General features: G+C 40.7%; 1 protein-coding gene across 32 annotated transcripts in view; it reads right to left on the bottom strand.

Annotated features, from left to right (window-relative positions):
* MACF1 (microtubule actin crosslinking factor 1) overlaps nt 1-18,162 on the bottom strand; it is a 341,865-nt gene that overhangs the window by 75,502 nt on the left and 248,201 nt on the right. For 30 of the 32 annotated variants that reach the window (XM_040469723.1, XM_040469739.1, XM_040469724.1 and 27 more), the window contains 7 exons: nt 16,223-16,340; nt 13,037-13,099; nt 12,146-12,387; nt 11,187-11,316; nt 10,291-10,490; nt 5,439-5,934; nt 3,286-4,757 (listed from right to left, as the gene is read on the bottom strand). In XM_040469723.1, coding sequence (XP_040325657.1) covers nt 3,286-4,757; nt 5,439-5,934; nt 10,291-10,490; nt 11,187-11,316; nt 12,146-12,387; nt 13,037-13,099; nt 16,223-16,340 — 2,721 coding nt within the window. The remainder of the gene's footprint in view (nt 1-3,285; nt 4,758-5,438; nt 5,935-10,290; nt 10,491-11,186; nt 11,317-12,145; nt 12,388-13,036; nt 13,100-16,222; nt 16,341-18,162) is intronic. The other 2 variants (XM_040469735.1, XM_040469716.1) reach the window with 1 other exon arrangement.

Here is an 18,162-nt window from a genome sequence, read left to right as displayed (position 1 = left end):
ATTCCTTTTCCTCAAGAATCACTGACTCTCTTGTTCAGGAAAACAGAATTTCCCGAAGAGATTAGCCAAAGTCTTTTCCTCCCAGTTTTCTGAAAACATACTCAATATTCTCATTTGAGATCTCTGGAATGGCAGAACCCAATAAAGCCAAATGCAGGAAGGTTTGAGGTCTTTGCTTGTTTAAAGTGGAAGAGAACTCTCTTCCCATCGGACAGATCCACCCTGGTGGACCATATTCTCTCATTTATTCAGAAGCAATTGAGTTAAAAGCCTTTTCTAGGAATAATGACTTTCAGTTTTTCACGTTAAGGAGGAAATAACTTTTCCCACAAGCTGCCTCTCCACGCATTTCTCAGCACTACTGCACAGTCCCAAGTAAGCCGGGGCTGTCCCCAGACCTGACTCATTGGTCTATGCCACCCATCCACAGTGGAATTAGTCCCAGCAGATGCTACACTTGTGTCTCAGAGACTCATATCCTCTTCTCTTTGGCAGACTCTACTGAGAGTGTGATTCCATTAAAAATAAAAAAAATTTAAAAATTAAAAAAAAGCTGAAAACTTAAAGCTAATGCTGTTTTTTATGTTCATCTTCATCTCTGGTTTTTCCTTATTAAAAACACTTTGAATCTGAAAGCAGAGTCACACTTTATAAATCAGGCCTGCTGCCGGTATGAGGGAAGATTAATTCATTGCTGGGTATACAGCACATTAACCCAGAACTCAACACTCAAACCACGAAAATGACTCAGTCCTCAGAACGGGTCCAAAAAGACCTTCCCTTTACTCAGCCTCAGGGGACCGTGGAGCTGACACACAGAGCTTTTCCCTCCCATTGTTTTCACTTCCCATGAGCTCAGTGTGAGCTGAGCCAGGAGCGTGCTCCTCCCCTCCTGACCAAACGCCTTTGCTGGGAGGAGGCAAAAACTCTTCCCAAAGCCTTTGACTTTATAAGGCGGACATGTGGAGCCAGGCTTCTGATTTGTGCCCCCAACTTGAGGAGGATACACACAGGGGCACAACTTTGCCACCCTCTTTCTCTCTCTTCTTCCAGTCTTGCATTTCAACACTGGTCCCCTGCAGAGACACACACTCTGCCCATGACCAGCCTTCGCATCCAGAGTATTGGTGGTGGGAGGGTTATTCTTAGAAATCAGTGAAACAGGATGCAATAATAAACAGCTAAGCAGATACTGAACTCTGAGCATTTCTAAGCTACATACTAGGATACAAATAAAATATGGTAGCATCCAGTAATTTCTTAAAATCTGCCAGCTACATCAAAATTCAGGAAGTTTCTAGCAACTAAGGATTAACTGAAAAAGACAGTGAAAAGTTGTCCTCAAATCCAAACACTATATACACCTGCCTGTGGACTCTTTTTTATATCCTAGCTCGTATTTTAATGCAATTTTAACAGGCCTGTTTACTTCATTTTCTACCTCACTGATGATTAGAAGCAAGGAATAGACAGCAAAAGGCAAACCCAATGACAACAGTGAAGTAGCTGCAGTGAGAAGACAGCCCTGCTATCAGGGTAAGCGGGGGGAAATGGAAGCTACACACATATGCACTAAGAGGCACTAAACAAGAACTTCAATACCCAACAAAAACTGCACAATAATTTAGGAACATTTAACACAAAGCAGCCCCCAATGTCTCTAATACCCTTGAGGATATCACCGTCACAAAGAACAATATCATCTTTTTAATAATGTTAACCTGCACTCATAAAGAAAAACTTCTACACAACGTAGTGTTTAGAAGATTAGGCAAATAAAATTTAAAATAATTCCCATGTAAACCAGAATCTAGTTTGATACAACTATTTGAACCAAAGGGATGAGCTTCAGGTTTCTAAGAAATTCATTTAGTTGGTCAGATAGTTAATTCTAAGTAACCCGGAGCCTGTAGAAGACAGTCTCTGCTTTCAGGGCGCTTACAACAGCAAAGGCAAGAAAAACACATGTGATGAAGAAAGGCCACCTGCCCCTGGAATGGAGGTGCGGGAGTTTCTAAGAGGAAAACGTATGTGCTCATGGGTTTGAATTTTCCCTTCCTATCCTCTCCTTATTTGGGTCCTCAAGAATCCCCCAAACAATGACTTGTTGCTCCAAACTACACTGTCTCCAAACACTGTAAGGAGATCTTCAGCCAATGTCCCACTTCAGAGTTGAACATCCCTTAAGCTGGGGACCCTTCTAAAACAGCCACCCTTCTGCGCTCGAATCTTGTAACTTTTCTCAGGACTGTGGGGCTCTGACCGGTGTCAATCCCACCTCTCCAAACGTATTTGTACTTGAAAAAATCCTGACAGGCAGGGGCTTTGGAGAACAAATGAACTCTGACTGCAGGCGTATGACTGTGTAGGTGGGAATAATTAACACCAGTGATGGAAACAAAGTGCTGGAAGTAGCCTTTTCATATCCACTCTGTGCACCAAGAAGGAAAAGCAGCAGAGGGGTCTCCAGCAGTGGAGTAAGGCACTTTTTGGCATTTACAACAGGGGAAACTCAGGATGAAAGGCTCCCATCCTGAGAGCCATGACCCTACACACAGTCCTGAGAGCTCCAAGTCCCTGACCTAGCAAAATTGCATTTTTGAGAGTCAATTTCTCCCATCTTCCTCTTCCCTGTTGCTTTAATTTCGACTCACAAAATCTCAGGACTGGAAATTCTGACTCAGGCAAAGAGTGAAAACATGTTTGCAGTCAGGGCAGTGCTTTTCAAACTCTCCTATAGGCAAAGAACTTATATTCCTGGGGGCCTGGGGTGTCGTCTTACCCGCCTGCTCTAAGTGGGAAGTTTCTTTGAAGTGTTATGTTTTATCTTAATAACTCATGAGAATTTTGTACTTCATAATGCATCAATAACTTTCTCCTGAAATTGGAGGAAAAAAAAAATCAACACTTTATGAAGATGACCCCATGTTTATCTTATGACTTCGCACACCTCAAGTGGAAAACATGGACCTAGGGAAACATTTGCTGCTGTTACAAATCACAAGAGGAGATCCTCGAGTAAGCAGTAACATTTGGACATTTCTTTCTATACCCTCAGTTGGTTATAAACACTGAAATAAATTACAACAGAAAAACGTTCAAACCAATTGCCCAGAATCCAAAAGACTGTTAAGTCTCCAGACAGTGTGCTTTGATGGTGATGGAAGCGAGAATAGCGACCCCAGGAACAGAAGTTAAGATGTATATCCAATGGGTTTCCGAGTTACAGGAAAAGAAATACACATTACTGAAGGCAAAAGATCAAAAAACAAGGGCATGGCTTACCTTAAAATCTGCTAACTGCTGGTTGATGAGGTCCACTTCAGTCCCCACGACCCACTGGAGGGCCTCCCCTTCCTCTGCTGCCGTGGTCATGTCATTGAGGGCTTTCAGCTTCCTGTAAAAGTCCTCCACGCGGCCCAGCGTCAGCTCCAGCTGCTCCTGGCGAGCCCTGCTCCTCTCTGTCAGTTTGCCACATTGCTTGTTCAGGGCTTCGAGCTCCCTCTTGAGACCTAACAAGTCCAGAGTCCCCTCTTCCTCCAGCATTTGTCGACACTCTGCTTCAGAGGCCTCTATGTCTAACCTGAGAGCTTGGATTTTGTTGAGGAATAGCCGTACATCCTCAATCTGGGACTGGAGGCTATCAGTGTCTCTGCCAATGGCACCCATGCCATCTAGCTCATCATCCAGGTCTGCCAGCTGAGAAAACATCTCTCGGACTCGGCAGTGAAACTGACCAATCCCCTCCAGCTTGTTTTCCATTGTCATGCAACCGCTGTTCACTCTTTGCTTGACTTCCAAGAACTCTTGCTGGGTGACCTCGGCTTGATGAAGAAGTTGGGAAGCATCAGATCCATCTGGGGCATCTTCTACCAGGCCCTGGGTGAAGTTCCTCAGATAGTCTACCTGGGGCTCCAGGGTCTGCAGCACTTCCTGTTGAGCTCTTAGCTTCTCCAGGTTCTTGTTGCTACAGGCTTGAGAGCCTAGAGCATCAAAGATCTCAAGTTGGTGTCTGGCCCCTTCAACCTTCTTTTCAATATTCTTAAAGCTTTCCTGGAACTCCTTGAGCCTCTGGGTCATTTCTTCAAGAGACCCTGTTTTGGCCTGTAGTTCCTCTGTAATGGAATCCATGTTCTGGTTGATCCCAGCCTTCTCATCCCGGATGTCATCTTCATCTGTTTCTGAAGAATTGATCAGAATGTCAGCAGCACTGTTCAGTATTTCTAGCAGGGAGCGGCGCTTTTCCACCTCACTCAGCATAGCCTTTGATCTCAGAAGATTGGACTCTAGCTGCACTGGGTCCAGAGTGACCTGCAAGTCAGACATCTTGGCCTTACAATCTTCTATCCATGGCACAAGGTCCTCCACATGCCACTGATATTTCTGAGCTTTCTGCATGCAGTCCTTGAGCCTGGATTGTCTGTCTGCAGTTTTTTTACTAAGCTCTTCCCAGTGGCTTTTGAGCTCAACCAACTGGTTTTGTAAAGTCTTTTTCTCTTCTCCAGGAGGTACAGAAAGAAGCAGAGATTCTCCCTCGGCCACAATCACCTCATAGGAGCCACTGTGTTGGTTAAGGCTCTTCTGAAACTCTTCATTCTCCTGTAGCTGAGACTGTAGCCTCTCCAATTTTGCAGAAATTGGGCAATTTTTTGCTTGCTGGCTTTGTTTGTCATCCAACCAGGTTCTCAGCTCATCAAACATTTGCTGGAACTGCTGGGTGCTGGCAAGAGCTGCCTGGAGTCTGTTCATGCGGTCAGCTGAAATGAGAAAATCAAGTTTAAACCAATCAGATCAGGACATGGCATTTAAGATGTTTGCTGAGAGTATACGGTCTATTCTTAGGGGAAGGAAACATGTTAACTGAGGGTCTGCCACAAAAGCAGCACAGAGCTAGTCTCCTTCACACACCAGATCTGATTTAATCCTCACGCCAACCTTATAAGGTCACCTGAGTAATAGAAGTAAACTTCTGTTTCTAAGCTGATAAAAAGCCATAAATGTTTCTACAGAAAGGCAACATACTGAGTACAAAATTCTTCTGGTACAAGGCCATCATAAGCAGTCCAGAACATATCCTAATTCTGTAATATGGTATATGTGTGTGTATGCATGTGCATGGTATAAATAAGTATTAGTTAAAGTATGTGTGTGGCTTCACCTATAAGGACATCCATGAGCACGAATCTCTACCTGCTGACAAAATTGATATTAGTGCTCTTATGTCTAGGATTATGCTATATAAAGTCTCCCATATTGCTAGTGCTCAGCCAATGTGTGATGACCATAGCACTTCTCACTGGAACTGGACAAAGGGATAGGGTAACACTAGTGTGAGTCCAAAAGCTGTTTACAGGTCACCCTAGATTCCTGGGACTATTACAAAGTCAATCTTTGGGCTTGCCACTAATGTCAGCAGTGTGTTCTGTACCCTAACTTACCTGCAAGGTCTTCTAAACCTTGGAGAGGCAGGGCAACTGTCTCCAAACGCTTCTTCAGCTCATCCTTGAGGTACTGCTCCCCAATGAGTACTGAGAGCTCATCACAAAGTGTCTGTGCCTCCTTAATCTCATGATCTAACTGCTCCACATCAGATCGAATCTCACTGGTCTCCTCCAGTTGCTGCTTCACGGCCTCAGGCTGGGTGCTGATGGCCGACTGGCTACTTAGTCGCTGTCCAACTGCCTTTACCTTCTCTGATAAGTTCTGGAGTAGTTCTTGGTACTGGGTGCTTTTGATAATAGCTTGGTCAATTTGGCTGGAACGGGAATTGAGTTTGTCAGTCAGTTCAATCCACTTTTGATTGATGCTCTGGAGTTCTTTCTGTACTTGGCTGGTGGATGGAGAGACATCTCCAGGGCCTGTTAGAATGCCCTGAGCTGCCTCATTCAGCTGCTCATGCTGTTGCCTGCGTGTTTCAAATTCCTTCAGCATAAACTGTAATAGAAATGACATCAAGATGTTTAGAGAGAAAAGACAGATCTAAAAAGAGTGTCAAAACAAAAACTGATTTTAGATTGTGCCAAGTAGTGCCAACTCCTTTGGAAAATAAACCAGAAAACTCCAAGGACCAGGCTGCTAGGAAAATGTAGTATCATTTATAACAACAACAACTGCTTAATAAAAACTTGTTTTGCAAGGGTCATTGATTGTGCCTATTCTATTTCTTTTCCTTATTTGTCATACTCTGTTTCAACATCAGTTACTAAGGTTGGCCTTGTTTTCTGGATTGGCACTCATCAGCTTTGCCAGATAAAACCTGGGGTCCCAGAGCCAGCTAGCTATACCTCTGGCTGGGCTTGCCATTTCAACTCTCAATACCTCTGTTTTTCCTAGTTTCTTTCTTGGAATTCCAACAGTATAAACAATCTGTACATTACAACATAGCATGATTAGATAATGAGCTTCTTTAAAGCAAGGAGCATGTCTTTTTACTCTTTTCTATCCCTTATTTCATTCAGCAAGGAGTTAGGATTATGGGCTCTGGAGTTGTACTGCTTGGGTTCAAATTCTTACTCTCTTACTTACTAGATGTATATATAACCTTAGGCAAGTTTTTGAAGTTCTCCAAATTTCAGCTTACTTATCTATAAGATGAGGATAGGAAGTACTCATCTTGGCTGTTTTAAGGATTAAATAAGATAATTTATGGAAAGTATTCATCACTCACACTGTACAAAAATAAATAAGACAGGACTTTAAGGAATAACAGATGTGTAAACAATGAACTATAACAGAACGTAAAAAAAAAAAAAGCAAAAACGATAAACACTGATGTGAACAAGGCACTGTGAAAGCAAGAAGTAAGGATGATTAATTCGATAGAAGATGACAAAAGCAGAAGAGGGAAGTCAGGAAGGCTTTGCAAAGGACAAAATAAGGAATTTTCCCAGTGAGCAGAGAGTCAGACTGGTGAGGGGCATTTCAGGGGGAGGGCCTAGGATTAGCAAAGGCACAGAGCTGTAGGAATATGGTATGTTTAAGGAAAGGAAGTTACCTGGTGCAGCACAAAACCTAGATATATGGGGGAAGAGTGAGAAATGAGGCTGGCAAGACAAACTGGGATCAGATAGTGGAAAGTCTTATATACGACACTGAGCGGGTATTTGGACGTTGTTCAATAGGCAGCCATGAGCCAGCAAAGCATTTTCACATATTTAGATGTGTGAGTTAAGGAGATAATTTGGTAACTGTGTGGAGGATGCACTAGACAAAGAAGCCCATTAGTAGGCTGTTGCAATGGTCTAGACCTGAGATCTAACCTACCTAAGGTAGTAGCATTTAGAATGGAAAAAGATTAGAACAGTAATTCTCAAAGTATGCTCCAAGGGTCCTCAGAAGTCTCTAGGACCTTTCAGAGGGTCCACGAGGTCAAAACTATTTTCATAAAAATAGTAAGATATTATTTGCCTTTTATAACTTTTCTTTCATGAATGCTCAATGGAGTTTTCCATAGGCTATATGGCATCTGGTATTGCAATAAATTAAATGCAGAAGCAGATATGAAAATCTATGAGAATGTTCTATTAAGCCAGACATCAAAGAGATTTATAAAGCCATAAAACAATATCTCTCTTACTAAAGTTATTATGTTTGGATAATGTTATTTTTTCATAAAAAATATATATGTTATGGGGCGCCTGGGTGGCGCAGTCGGTTAAGCGTCCGACTTCAGCCAGGTCACGATCTCGCGGTCCATGAGTTCGAGCCCTGCGTCGGGCTCTGGGCTGATGGCTCAGAGCCTGGAGCCTGTTTCCGATTCTGTGTCTCCCTCTCTCTCTGCCCCTCGCCCGTTCATGCTCTGTCTCTCTCTGTCCCAAAAATAAATAAACGTTGAAAAAAAAAATTAAAAAAAAATATGTTACTTATGTTAATGTTATGGTTTTACCAACATTAAAAAAAATTAATAAATACATTTATATTTTAAAGATTTTATTTTTTAAGTTTATTCATTTATTTTTGAGAGCGAGAGAGCGAGCACACGGGGAGAGGGGCAAAGAGAGAAGGAGAGAGAGAGAATACCAAGCAGGCTCCCCACTGACAGTGCAGGGCTCGAACCCACAAACTGTGAGATCATGACCTGAGCCAAAATCAGATGCTTAATGGACTGAGCCACCCAGGCATCCCAACAAATACATATTTTTAGCTTCCTCAGTGTTTTAACACAGTAAATATTAATAGATACCAATATTTAAACACAAGCTCTTTGGGGTCTTTAATAATTTTTAAGAGTGTAAACAGTTGATAGCAAATAGTCTGAAAACCACTGGAATAGGGGGCTAAAAGAAAAGGTTCCTTCAAATACTACTTTTAGGTCTTAATTTAGGGAACTTGGTGGATGGCAAGAAGAAATGGAACAAATTTGAAAGAGGATGTAGAACAAGAAAAGGTTTTTGGGTGCATACAAAAAAAAAGGAGAAGGGGGAGAAGGAGAAGGAAAAGAACAGGAAGAAGAAGAAGGAGAAGGAGGAGAAGGAGGAGAAGGAGGAGAAGGGGAAGAAGGAGAAGAAGGAGAAGAGGAAGAGGAAGAAGGAGAAGAGGAAGAGGAAGAGGAAGAGGAAGAGGAAGAGGAAGAGGAAGAAGAAGAAGAAGAAGAAGAAGAAGAAGAAGAAGAAGAAGAAGAAGAAATGTTCTCAGCATGATTTCATTGGAAATGACATATTTGGTCAATCTAAATTTCTATTAAACAATTTTTTAAATGTTTATTTATTTTGAGGGAGAGAGAGAGAGAAAGACAGAGAGAGAGAGAGAGAGAGAGTGTGTGTGTGTGTGAGAGAGAGAGAGAGCAAGAGAGAGAGAGAGTGGAGGAGGGGCAGACAGGAGGGAGAGACAGAATCCCAAGCAGGCTCCTCATTGTCAACACAGAAGCCAATTCAGGGCTTGAACCAAAAAACCCTGAGATCATGACCCAAGCCAAAATCGAGAGTCAGACGCTAAACCAACTGAGCCACCCAGGTGCCCCCTGGCCAACCTAAATTTCTATGATGGTAGGTACTTAAATAATTTTTTTTCTTGAGGTTTGAGTAACAGAAAAATCTTTAAATGAAACCAGCAGATATAAGACATTGCATTAAGTAATATGGTCATTGTCATGGGGATTAAAAGTAAAATACGGTTCGGTGGGCATTCAAGAGAGCTTTCCTACTATTCTTACTTTCTAATCTTATACGCTAATAAACTTTTACCTGCTGCTCATTTTGTGTCCACCTAAAAAAAAATGTAAAATACGATTCTACAATGTAGTCACATCCACTCATCTTACTGCCTCTGTTAATGATATTAATAATACAGTTATTGACTGTTCATCATTAAAAAAATTTTTTAAAAGTTTATTCATTTTTGAGAGAGAGAGACAGACCCAGCACAAGTGGGGGTGGGGCACAGAGAGAGGGAGACACAGAATCTGAAGCAGGATACAGGCTCTGAGCTGTCAGCACAGAGCCAGACTCGGGGCACAAACTCATGAACCACAAGATCATGACCTGAGCTGAAGTCGGACACTTAACCAACTGAGCTACCCAGGCGCCTCTGTCAGGCAATGAGATAAAGCCCTTACAAACATCTCATTTAGTTTATAGCAGCACTCTCAACAATAGCCAAATTATGGAAAGAGCCTAAATGTCCATCAACTGATGAATGGATAAAGAAATTGTGGTTTATATACATACAAAATGGAGTACTACATGGCAATGAGAAAGAATGAAATATGGCCCTTTATAGCAACGAGGATGGAACTGGAGAGTGTTATGCTAAGTGAAATAAGCCATACAGAGAAAGACAGATACCATATGTTTTCACTCTTATGTGGATCCTGAGAAACTTAACAGAAACCCATGGGGGAGGGGAAGAAAAAAAAAGAGGTTAGAGTGGGAGAGAGCCAAAGCATAAGAGACTCTTAAAAACTGAGAAGAAACTGAGGGTTGATGGGGGGTGGGAGGGAGGAGAAGGTGGGTGATGGGTATTGAAGAGGGCACTTTTTGGGATGAGCACTGGGTGTTGTATGGAAACCAATTTGACAATAAATTTCATAAAAAAAAAACCTTAGAATAAACTATGCTAGTAAATCTTTGTGACCTTTGATTATTAAATATTAAATATATATTTATATGTCTATAAAAAAAAAAAAACACAAAAAAACCCCAAACATCTCATTTAAACCGAGGAAACTGAGACACTGGAAGGTTAAGTGACTAGTCCAGGGTCATTTGAAATCTACTTGCTGACAACAGCATTCAAATCCAGATTCGCATGACTCCCATTTCTTTGCTTAAAGCAGTAAGCTTTGTGGCTCACCTGGACCTGCTGCTTTTGTGCAGTCAGCATGTTGGGGTCAATAGACAGGGGGCCCAGCACCCCCATCATCAGTTCCTTCTCCATCAGCCAGGGCCGGAGCTGGGATTCTGCAGCCTGGAAGCTGGCCAGATGATTTGCAGATTCCTCCAGCTGCCTTTGCCGGGCCACGGTCACTTCAGTGGCCCTTTCCCATCGGGAATCTGTAGAGAGGAAATGAGAGAATGTGTTCCTTTACGCTCACCAGCCACTGGCCTGATCCCTAAGTTATGTTCCTAACCAACTACAGGAAATGATCCCTGCAGCATTAAAGTTTTTTAAGTTAAAAATAACCTTCATTTAATTTTAACTAAAGTAACGTAGTTCTGTACTTGATTGTGGTGGCGGCTATATGAAACTACACATGGGATAAAACTGCACAGAACTACATATACACATACAGACACAAATGCACATATATATTACACAACACATAGATTATTTTATAGCCTGTTTTTTAACTCTTACTATATAATAAACATCTTTTATGCCCATGTTTTTTCTATGTCAATAAATAATTACTACCATCGTTTACAGTTTAATACTATGAATGTGGCATAATTCACCTAATCCTTCCCGTGAGTAGATTATTTCCCATTTTTTCATTTTTATCACCAATACTCTCTTTATCACAAGATTGTCAGATTGACTTGCCCAAGAAAGCCAAATATCTGACACTTTGAGTGGAATCTCTAGATCCTTTCCTTAATCAGACTCAATCTCTAACCCCATTTGGGCCTCTTGCTTGCTTCTGAAAATTAACTAAAAATAAGTCCTGCTTTATAGGATGTGCTGAAATTCTATATCTGCTTTGAAGATAAGCAATTTAGTGAATCTTCAATCCCCCTGTGATAACTTACTGAGTTCCTCTTGCATTTCCTTCCAGTTTTCTGCTTCTTGTGAGTTAGGATATGTCATCAGCAACCCAGCCAGGGCTTCCTTTACTTTTTGGATTTTTGGAGAATTCTGTTCCAATTCAGCTAGGAAGGCCTAGAAGAGAGAACAGCAGGGATGCCATGAGATTTCTGGATAGGAAAGAAATCTGTGTGTGTGCAGGAAAGGACTGGAAGACTGGGTTGCAATTATTGGCTCTACTTCTGATGCCATCAATGACTTGTTTTGTGATTTCAAGATACCTAACATTTCTGCTTCAATTTTTACTTTAAAATGAAAATCTAAGTGGCAGGATTTTTATGTACAACACATTGGTAGAACTCAGTAAAAGGGTATTATTAATCCCCATACACAAAAACCGTCAGATATGATGATGATGATGACAACAAAGACGTCAAGGACATTTATGTAGTTGGAGGAGATGGCACGATATGCCCAATTAGAATATAAAACATTTTGGCAAAAAAATTTTTTTTATAGGATTTTCCATATGGTCTTATTTCTTCTGGTATTTTTCCTACTTCTACATGTCTACCTTAAGAATGAACTGTAATTACAGCTATATATATATATATATTTAAATCCCCCCGGGAGTTGGAAAGGGGCTTTGATGAGAATGGTTTGGCTTACAGCATTATATGGAAAACCAGATCCCATTCTCAGTGAGCTGATGCTTCTGAGGAGGGATATTCTCTTTCTGTAAACAGGTCTGGTTTTGTTTCTGAATCTTATTTATAGTAATTTCTAACTTCATAGGTAAGAAAGTTCTCTAGTAGAGTTTAGGCATATTAATCATCTGAAAGGGCTCCTCATGGCCTGGGTGGGTGGGCATGTCTCACTTTCAGGTCCCAGGCTCAGGCAGGACCATCGGTACAACAGCCCCTTCCTCTTAGTGTTTGGGATACAGCTAATGTAAACATAGTACCTTGTTAGATTCAGCTTGGGCTCTCACTGTTTCCGGCTTGGTTGGAGATGAAGAGGCATCCATGGCTTTCAGGACTTCCTCTTTTGATTCCAGCCACTGCAGCACTGAGCCTGCCTCCTTCTGAACTTCCTGCATTCTGCTGAGGACAGCTTGAAGGCTTTCTTGATGTTCCCGAAGCACTCCACCCAGTTTCTCATATTTTAAGTTTACATCTGACATGTCACACTGGATCTCCGTCAGATCTAGCATCATAGAAACAGAAATCAGATTGGGATAGCTCTCCCAGCATCCTCCTGAATTCCTCATGCTAAATTACTCATCAGGATCAAGCGTCTCTCCTACTCCTTCTAGTGAACTAGAGATTCTGTTCCTGCTAAATTACATAAAATTTCTTGCTTACATATACAAAGCAAAAAAATGTTTCATTAATCTGCTTTCAGATTTTGACATTAGGTACTCAGATATAGAAATGAAATGCTAAATACACTTGGGAACTGCAGAAGTGAAGGCAGTAAAGGATCTGGGGCATTCTTCTGCTCCCTCTTCTCCAAACTACAGAGAAGTCATGGGGCCAGAAGGTTGAATGCTAGACTAGACCACCTTTAGTGTGGCTTCTTTAGGACTCAAAGATTCGCATATGTTTTTCTTCCAGGTCTTTTCCTTCTTGCTCTTATCTAGTGGTGCAATTTATTTCCTAGTACCTTTATTTCATTGGCTACCAACCTGTTTAGCCTTTAGCAATCCAGCAAAGAAGGATCACAGTGGCTTCTCCCCAGATTTTTTTTTAACCCTCATACCCATCCTGGCAGCAATTCTTTCACACATACGGAAACATACACAGATGCCAACGCGAACTCTGTCCTAACACATCCAACAAAGAGGCATTCTCACCTTTGCAGGTGTGGTATCCGTTTACACTGCCTACAGAGCTTCCTACAGAGGGCAGTATGGAACCTGAGCAGAAGGACAGGGAGACAAACAGGGCAAGACAAACTTGTGTTAGGAATACATACAGGCACTGAATTTGTTCTCTGGCACTCACTTTGAGCTCAGGTACCAGGAGGTTAACACAGCACAAGACAACATACTCATGGAAAGAGACAAATCATTTTAGCTGCCAGGCAACAACTCTGATGTTTCGGCTTCTGAGCAGTAGGCAGAAGATAGAAGGCTTCTAATCCCTTCTAAAGGAAACCCGAATTCCCTTCCTCAATCTCCAAGTAGTATTCTCTGGACCCTGCTATAACTTTGCGAAGCAAGTGCTGGTAAAATGATGAAGTCTTTAGAATAGCTGTGCTGTCTGCGATACTCTGCAATGAGGATTTATAATAAAGCCAAAAGGCTCAACTTTAACATCAATGTCCTCCAACATAACAAAAATGAACAGTAAGTGTAACTGAGGACATAAAAAGCAGCATTCTTTTAATAAAGATATTAAAATGAAGCCTTCTCATGTTGCTTCAAAAGGAAGATTCTGTCTTTTCTTTCATGACTTTCTGCTCCCCTTCCCTACCAGAAAGTGGAAATTCTAAGTGCCAATAAATCTAGCTCATAAGCATTCCCATAAATTCTGGCTTTGGTTCTGTTTCTAATTACCACAATTTCACCTATGTTCTCCCCAAGTTGATTCCTGGTACTTCAGGAGTGTCCCAAATTAAATAACAGATCATGTGATTATAAAGATTATACAGAAATGTGAAGAATATTCATGATACAGTGTTACATTAAAAGGTCAGAATAAAACTCATGCACTGATTTCACTAGAAAAAGTTATATATAAGGTTACATTAAAAATAGTTAATTATAAAACTTTTAAATGTTAACATGATTGTATTTTCACTGAAAAAAAAAATGGATCAAACAGAAAGATCATATTCCATTGCAGTATGGTGATGGCCAAAAAAGAAACCGGACTAGTAATTAAAGCCAAGACTGTCACCAACTTGGTATGTGAGCCTTAGTCTATGGATAGACCTCAGTATCTTCTCCAGGATATGAAGGTAATACTAGCTATCCTGTTAGCTCTCATGGAGGTACTAGAGAGAGGTAATGAGGCAGTGTATATGAAAGCACTTTATAAAACAAAAAGAGCTACACAAATGTCAGGAACTGGAATATTCAGGACTTCTCAGAGATAGAAGAGAACTGTGAAAAGACTCAGGCTAGTGATTTTCAAAGCACCCAAGGAGGTGCTTTAGGGACTCTGTAAATGTTTGGTTTTAAGTGTAATATTCAGAATATATTTCTAACCACTTAGAAATGGCAACAAAACGTGCATGTTCAATTATGTTGAATAGCACATCTTAACCAATTTATGCTGTTCTCGGCAGAGAATAAAGTAGCTCCTGTACCTCTCTGCATACATTTATACTTCTTTTTTGAGCGTCACTGATTGGAAAAGCTGTAGCTCTTTGCCAGGACATTACAATAGTCAAACCTACACATGTTCCCTCATACAAAGAAAAACATTTATGGCACATGAGTGCTACATTAAAGAGAATGATAAAGAAGGCTGTGGTGCATCTATTCGGATCAGGCTTTCATTAGGGTGGAATCCTGTTAACAGAATTCTTAACACTTCAGATCATGGTGATGTCAGGTTACAGGCAAATTTTTGTCCTCAATGCCAGTTTTAGGTACTTTCTAGGTTTAAGAAAAGAATGTGAGTCCTCATTAAAATTCTTGGTGATTTAGCTTTGAAACAAGAATTTATTACATCACTTTCAAGCTTCTAGTTCAGCTTAATTGATGAGTGTTCTGAGACTGTAAAGTGAACTTTTTAAAACATTTGTTATCATTTACAACTACTTATCTGTGTGACTTGCATTTTCTGGATATGATACAGGCAAACAAAATTGAGAAATAAATCAGATAACAAAGCTGTCATCCAGAAATCCTTTTCCAAATTTTTATATTCCCTAAGATAGTCTCAGTATCCTCACCGATGGATTGCATAATAGATAAATGATATAAATTCACTTATAAGGGAAATTTATGCCAATAAAATACCATTTGTATTGTTTTATATAGTAGAGTTCGATTTGAGATTATTCTTAAACAGACTCTAGGGCTATAAAAAATTTGAACAACCACTGGTCTAGTCCAGAAGTGAAAAAACTATACTGGCCAAATCTGGCCCTCTGCCTATTTCTGTATATAAAGTTTTATTTGAACACAGCCACACCCACTTATTTATATATTGTCTATGACTAATTTTGTGCTACAATGGCAGAGAAGTGTAGCGTGACAGAGACCATATGCCTCACAAGCCTGAAGTATTTACTATATGGTTCTTTAAGAAAAAGCTTGCTGACTCCTGATATAGTCACACACTAATAAGTTGCTGACTTAGAGGTTTTATGTGTTGGAATATAAGAAGCACGAATTCCCTGAAATGGTGTCATTTCTGGGTAGTTCCAAGAGATCTTTACACTCCAAAAGAAAAGTAGCCATTCTCAAGAGGTAAAAATAAACTTTTCTCTTACTATGTCAGTGACTATAGAGGTGCACTAACACAGTTTGGTAATAAAACCTATGAGATCCCAATTAACAACCAGAAAGTGATTGTGAGCTCATACAGATTTTGTTTGAAAGACTTAATTTGCAGCCAGAGATTATTCATACATCTGGGCATAATCTTTGTGTCCACTTCCAAGAAGTGTGGCAGTCCTTGGTATGCCAACACTGACCCCTAAATGCTGTGTCTCTCTCAAGAGATCAAGCTAATACCCTCCAGGACTGACTCCAATGTAAAGATGATGCACAACCGTCCATTCACATGTTTAAAAGAGAGAAAATTCGTCAAAATGGAAATCTTATTTTAACCCTTCTCTGTTCATTTAGGCTAACTAGTCCCTTTAGTTTTTCCCACCATAAGAAGGAAATCTGCAAAATGGAGCAATGATAGATAGCAAATGGAAAACAGATCAGGTTGAAGGGGAAGACTGCTTTGTGGAACACTCCCCTTTGTTCTCATACTCAACCTTGATTCTGAGTTTTATTAAATAAGGGGTCATAACCAAAGGCCAAAGCAAAGAATGATGTTTATTCACTACATTTTTAAGAACCTGCACTCACCTGTCTTGGCCTGGGAATCAGGTGCTGTGATCTCCATGATGAGATTTTCTAAAGAAGTGCCTTTGCAATTGATTTCCTCCACCAAACTTCCCTTACTTGCCCAGTCATCTAGAAGATCCTGTTAAAAGAACAGACAGCTAAATGTAACATCTGGGGACTTTGGGACACCTGTTCTTCTAAATATATTCCTTAAAGTTTTGATAACATTGAGTGACCATCCTCATGTATGCAGCCACTTCAAGATCGGTTTAGCCAGTCATTATATGGGAGAATGATATCCTGGAATATTCAGGATCTTTTCATCCATCCATCCATCCATCCATCCATCCAATATTTATTGAACATTTACTGTAGGCCAGGCATCATGCCTAACACTGGGGATACAAAATACGATTATGACACAGTTCCTATAACCAAGAGCTCAGATAATCTATTGCACCATAATGGAATAAATGCTATTACAGAAATATAGACAGTAAAGTCTGAGAGCACAAGAGGAGACACACTTAATTCTGAGTAGAAGGAGGAAAGCTTTGATTAAGACAAAAGGTATAAAAAGGGAACAGGATGCATGTAAAGAATAAAAAGGAAATGGCAATTGGAGGGTAAAATGAGGAGCTCCATATGGAGATGTACAGCAATACCTAGAATCATAGGCTACACTTTGCATTTTCAAGGGAACTTTATATTGGGGTTGCAGTCAGAGCTCTAACAGGGAAAACAATTAGGAAACAATGGCATCTACTCTAACTAGGTCATGTTGTCTCTGGAGGTGGATTGCCTGCCACAGAAGCAGAATTTTACTTCTTCCAAAGCAGGGACACCATCCCAGCTTTGAATCCTTTCCTCCACAACTGAAGTTCCCTGACAGTCTACTTAGTTTACCTTAAAAAAAAAATTTTTTTTAATGTTTATATTTATTTTTGAGAGAGACAGTAGGGGAAGGGCAGAGAGAGAGGAAGACAGAGGATCCAAACTGGGCTCTATGCTGACAGCAGAGAGCCCAAAGCAGGGCTCAAACTCATGAACTGAAGTCTGACGCTTAGCCAACAGAGCCACCCAGGTGCCCCTACTTAGTTTGCTTTTGGCCTTAAGCTGCTGAGCAGCAGAGGAAGACAGAGCCATGAACATCTAGAAAGCTCATGCTGCCTAACTGAGCCTTATCAATTCACAGCTGTCAATTCTTTTATTAATCACTCTTGATTCCAAAGAGCCTCAGTTCCCAGACGATGCATTGACTCACAAGATATTTTAAATGTTTGAGGGCAACACAGTGACATCTGTTGGGCACCATGTGAACAACTACTATTACATGATTTTGATCTAACCACGTAGGAAGTTGAGGTTTTTTAGGTTTTTTTCCTTTCCTGTTTCTTTTTTTGGCCTTGAGGTACTGTGAAAAATTTCTTGAAACACTAAGGGCACTGTGGACCAAGAAATCAGGAAGCTCTGCCCTGGGGGATTCCCTATAGCAAATGTTCCTGGCTCTCTCTGTGAAAGCAACTAAACTCTTCCCTGTCATCTGGCCTAAGACAAATCTTGCTTTACTAAGAAAAGGAAGAGAATGCATGAGAACTAGTTGGAGGCAGACTGGCTTGGTGTCAACAAAAAGAAGAGATGTATTAGAGGTGCAAGCAGAGGCCGAATGACTAAATCAAAGAAGGGATTCTGCAGGGGATTGGAGAAAGGTTAATCCTACTCTGGAAGGTACCTTCCAACCATCTGATTCTAACTTTCCTTTGTTTAGTTGTGGAGCTAGTTCTTCTTTCCTCAACTTGCTGACCATATATCTAGTCACTGGCTCACATACAACAATTCTCAAACACACAGTGAGAGTGTAAGTTTCTCCAGGACTGCACTTTGACAACTGTCAAACTTTGACAAGCTGTCTTTTTGACACAGCATGAGAGGCCTCCGAGAAACAGTTGAAACTTTATAGA

Source organism: Herpailurus yagouaroundi, unplaced genomic scaffold (genome assembly GCF_014898765.1).
Source record: "Herpailurus yagouaroundi ecotype Mexico unplaced genomic scaffold, PumYag 77, whole genome shotgun sequence".
Taxonomy (NCBI): Eukaryota; Metazoa; Chordata; class Mammalia; order Carnivora; family Felidae; genus Herpailurus; species Herpailurus yagouaroundi.
Note: the sequence above shows the minus strand (reverse complement) of the source record. Positions and strands in the feature narration are given on the sequence as shown.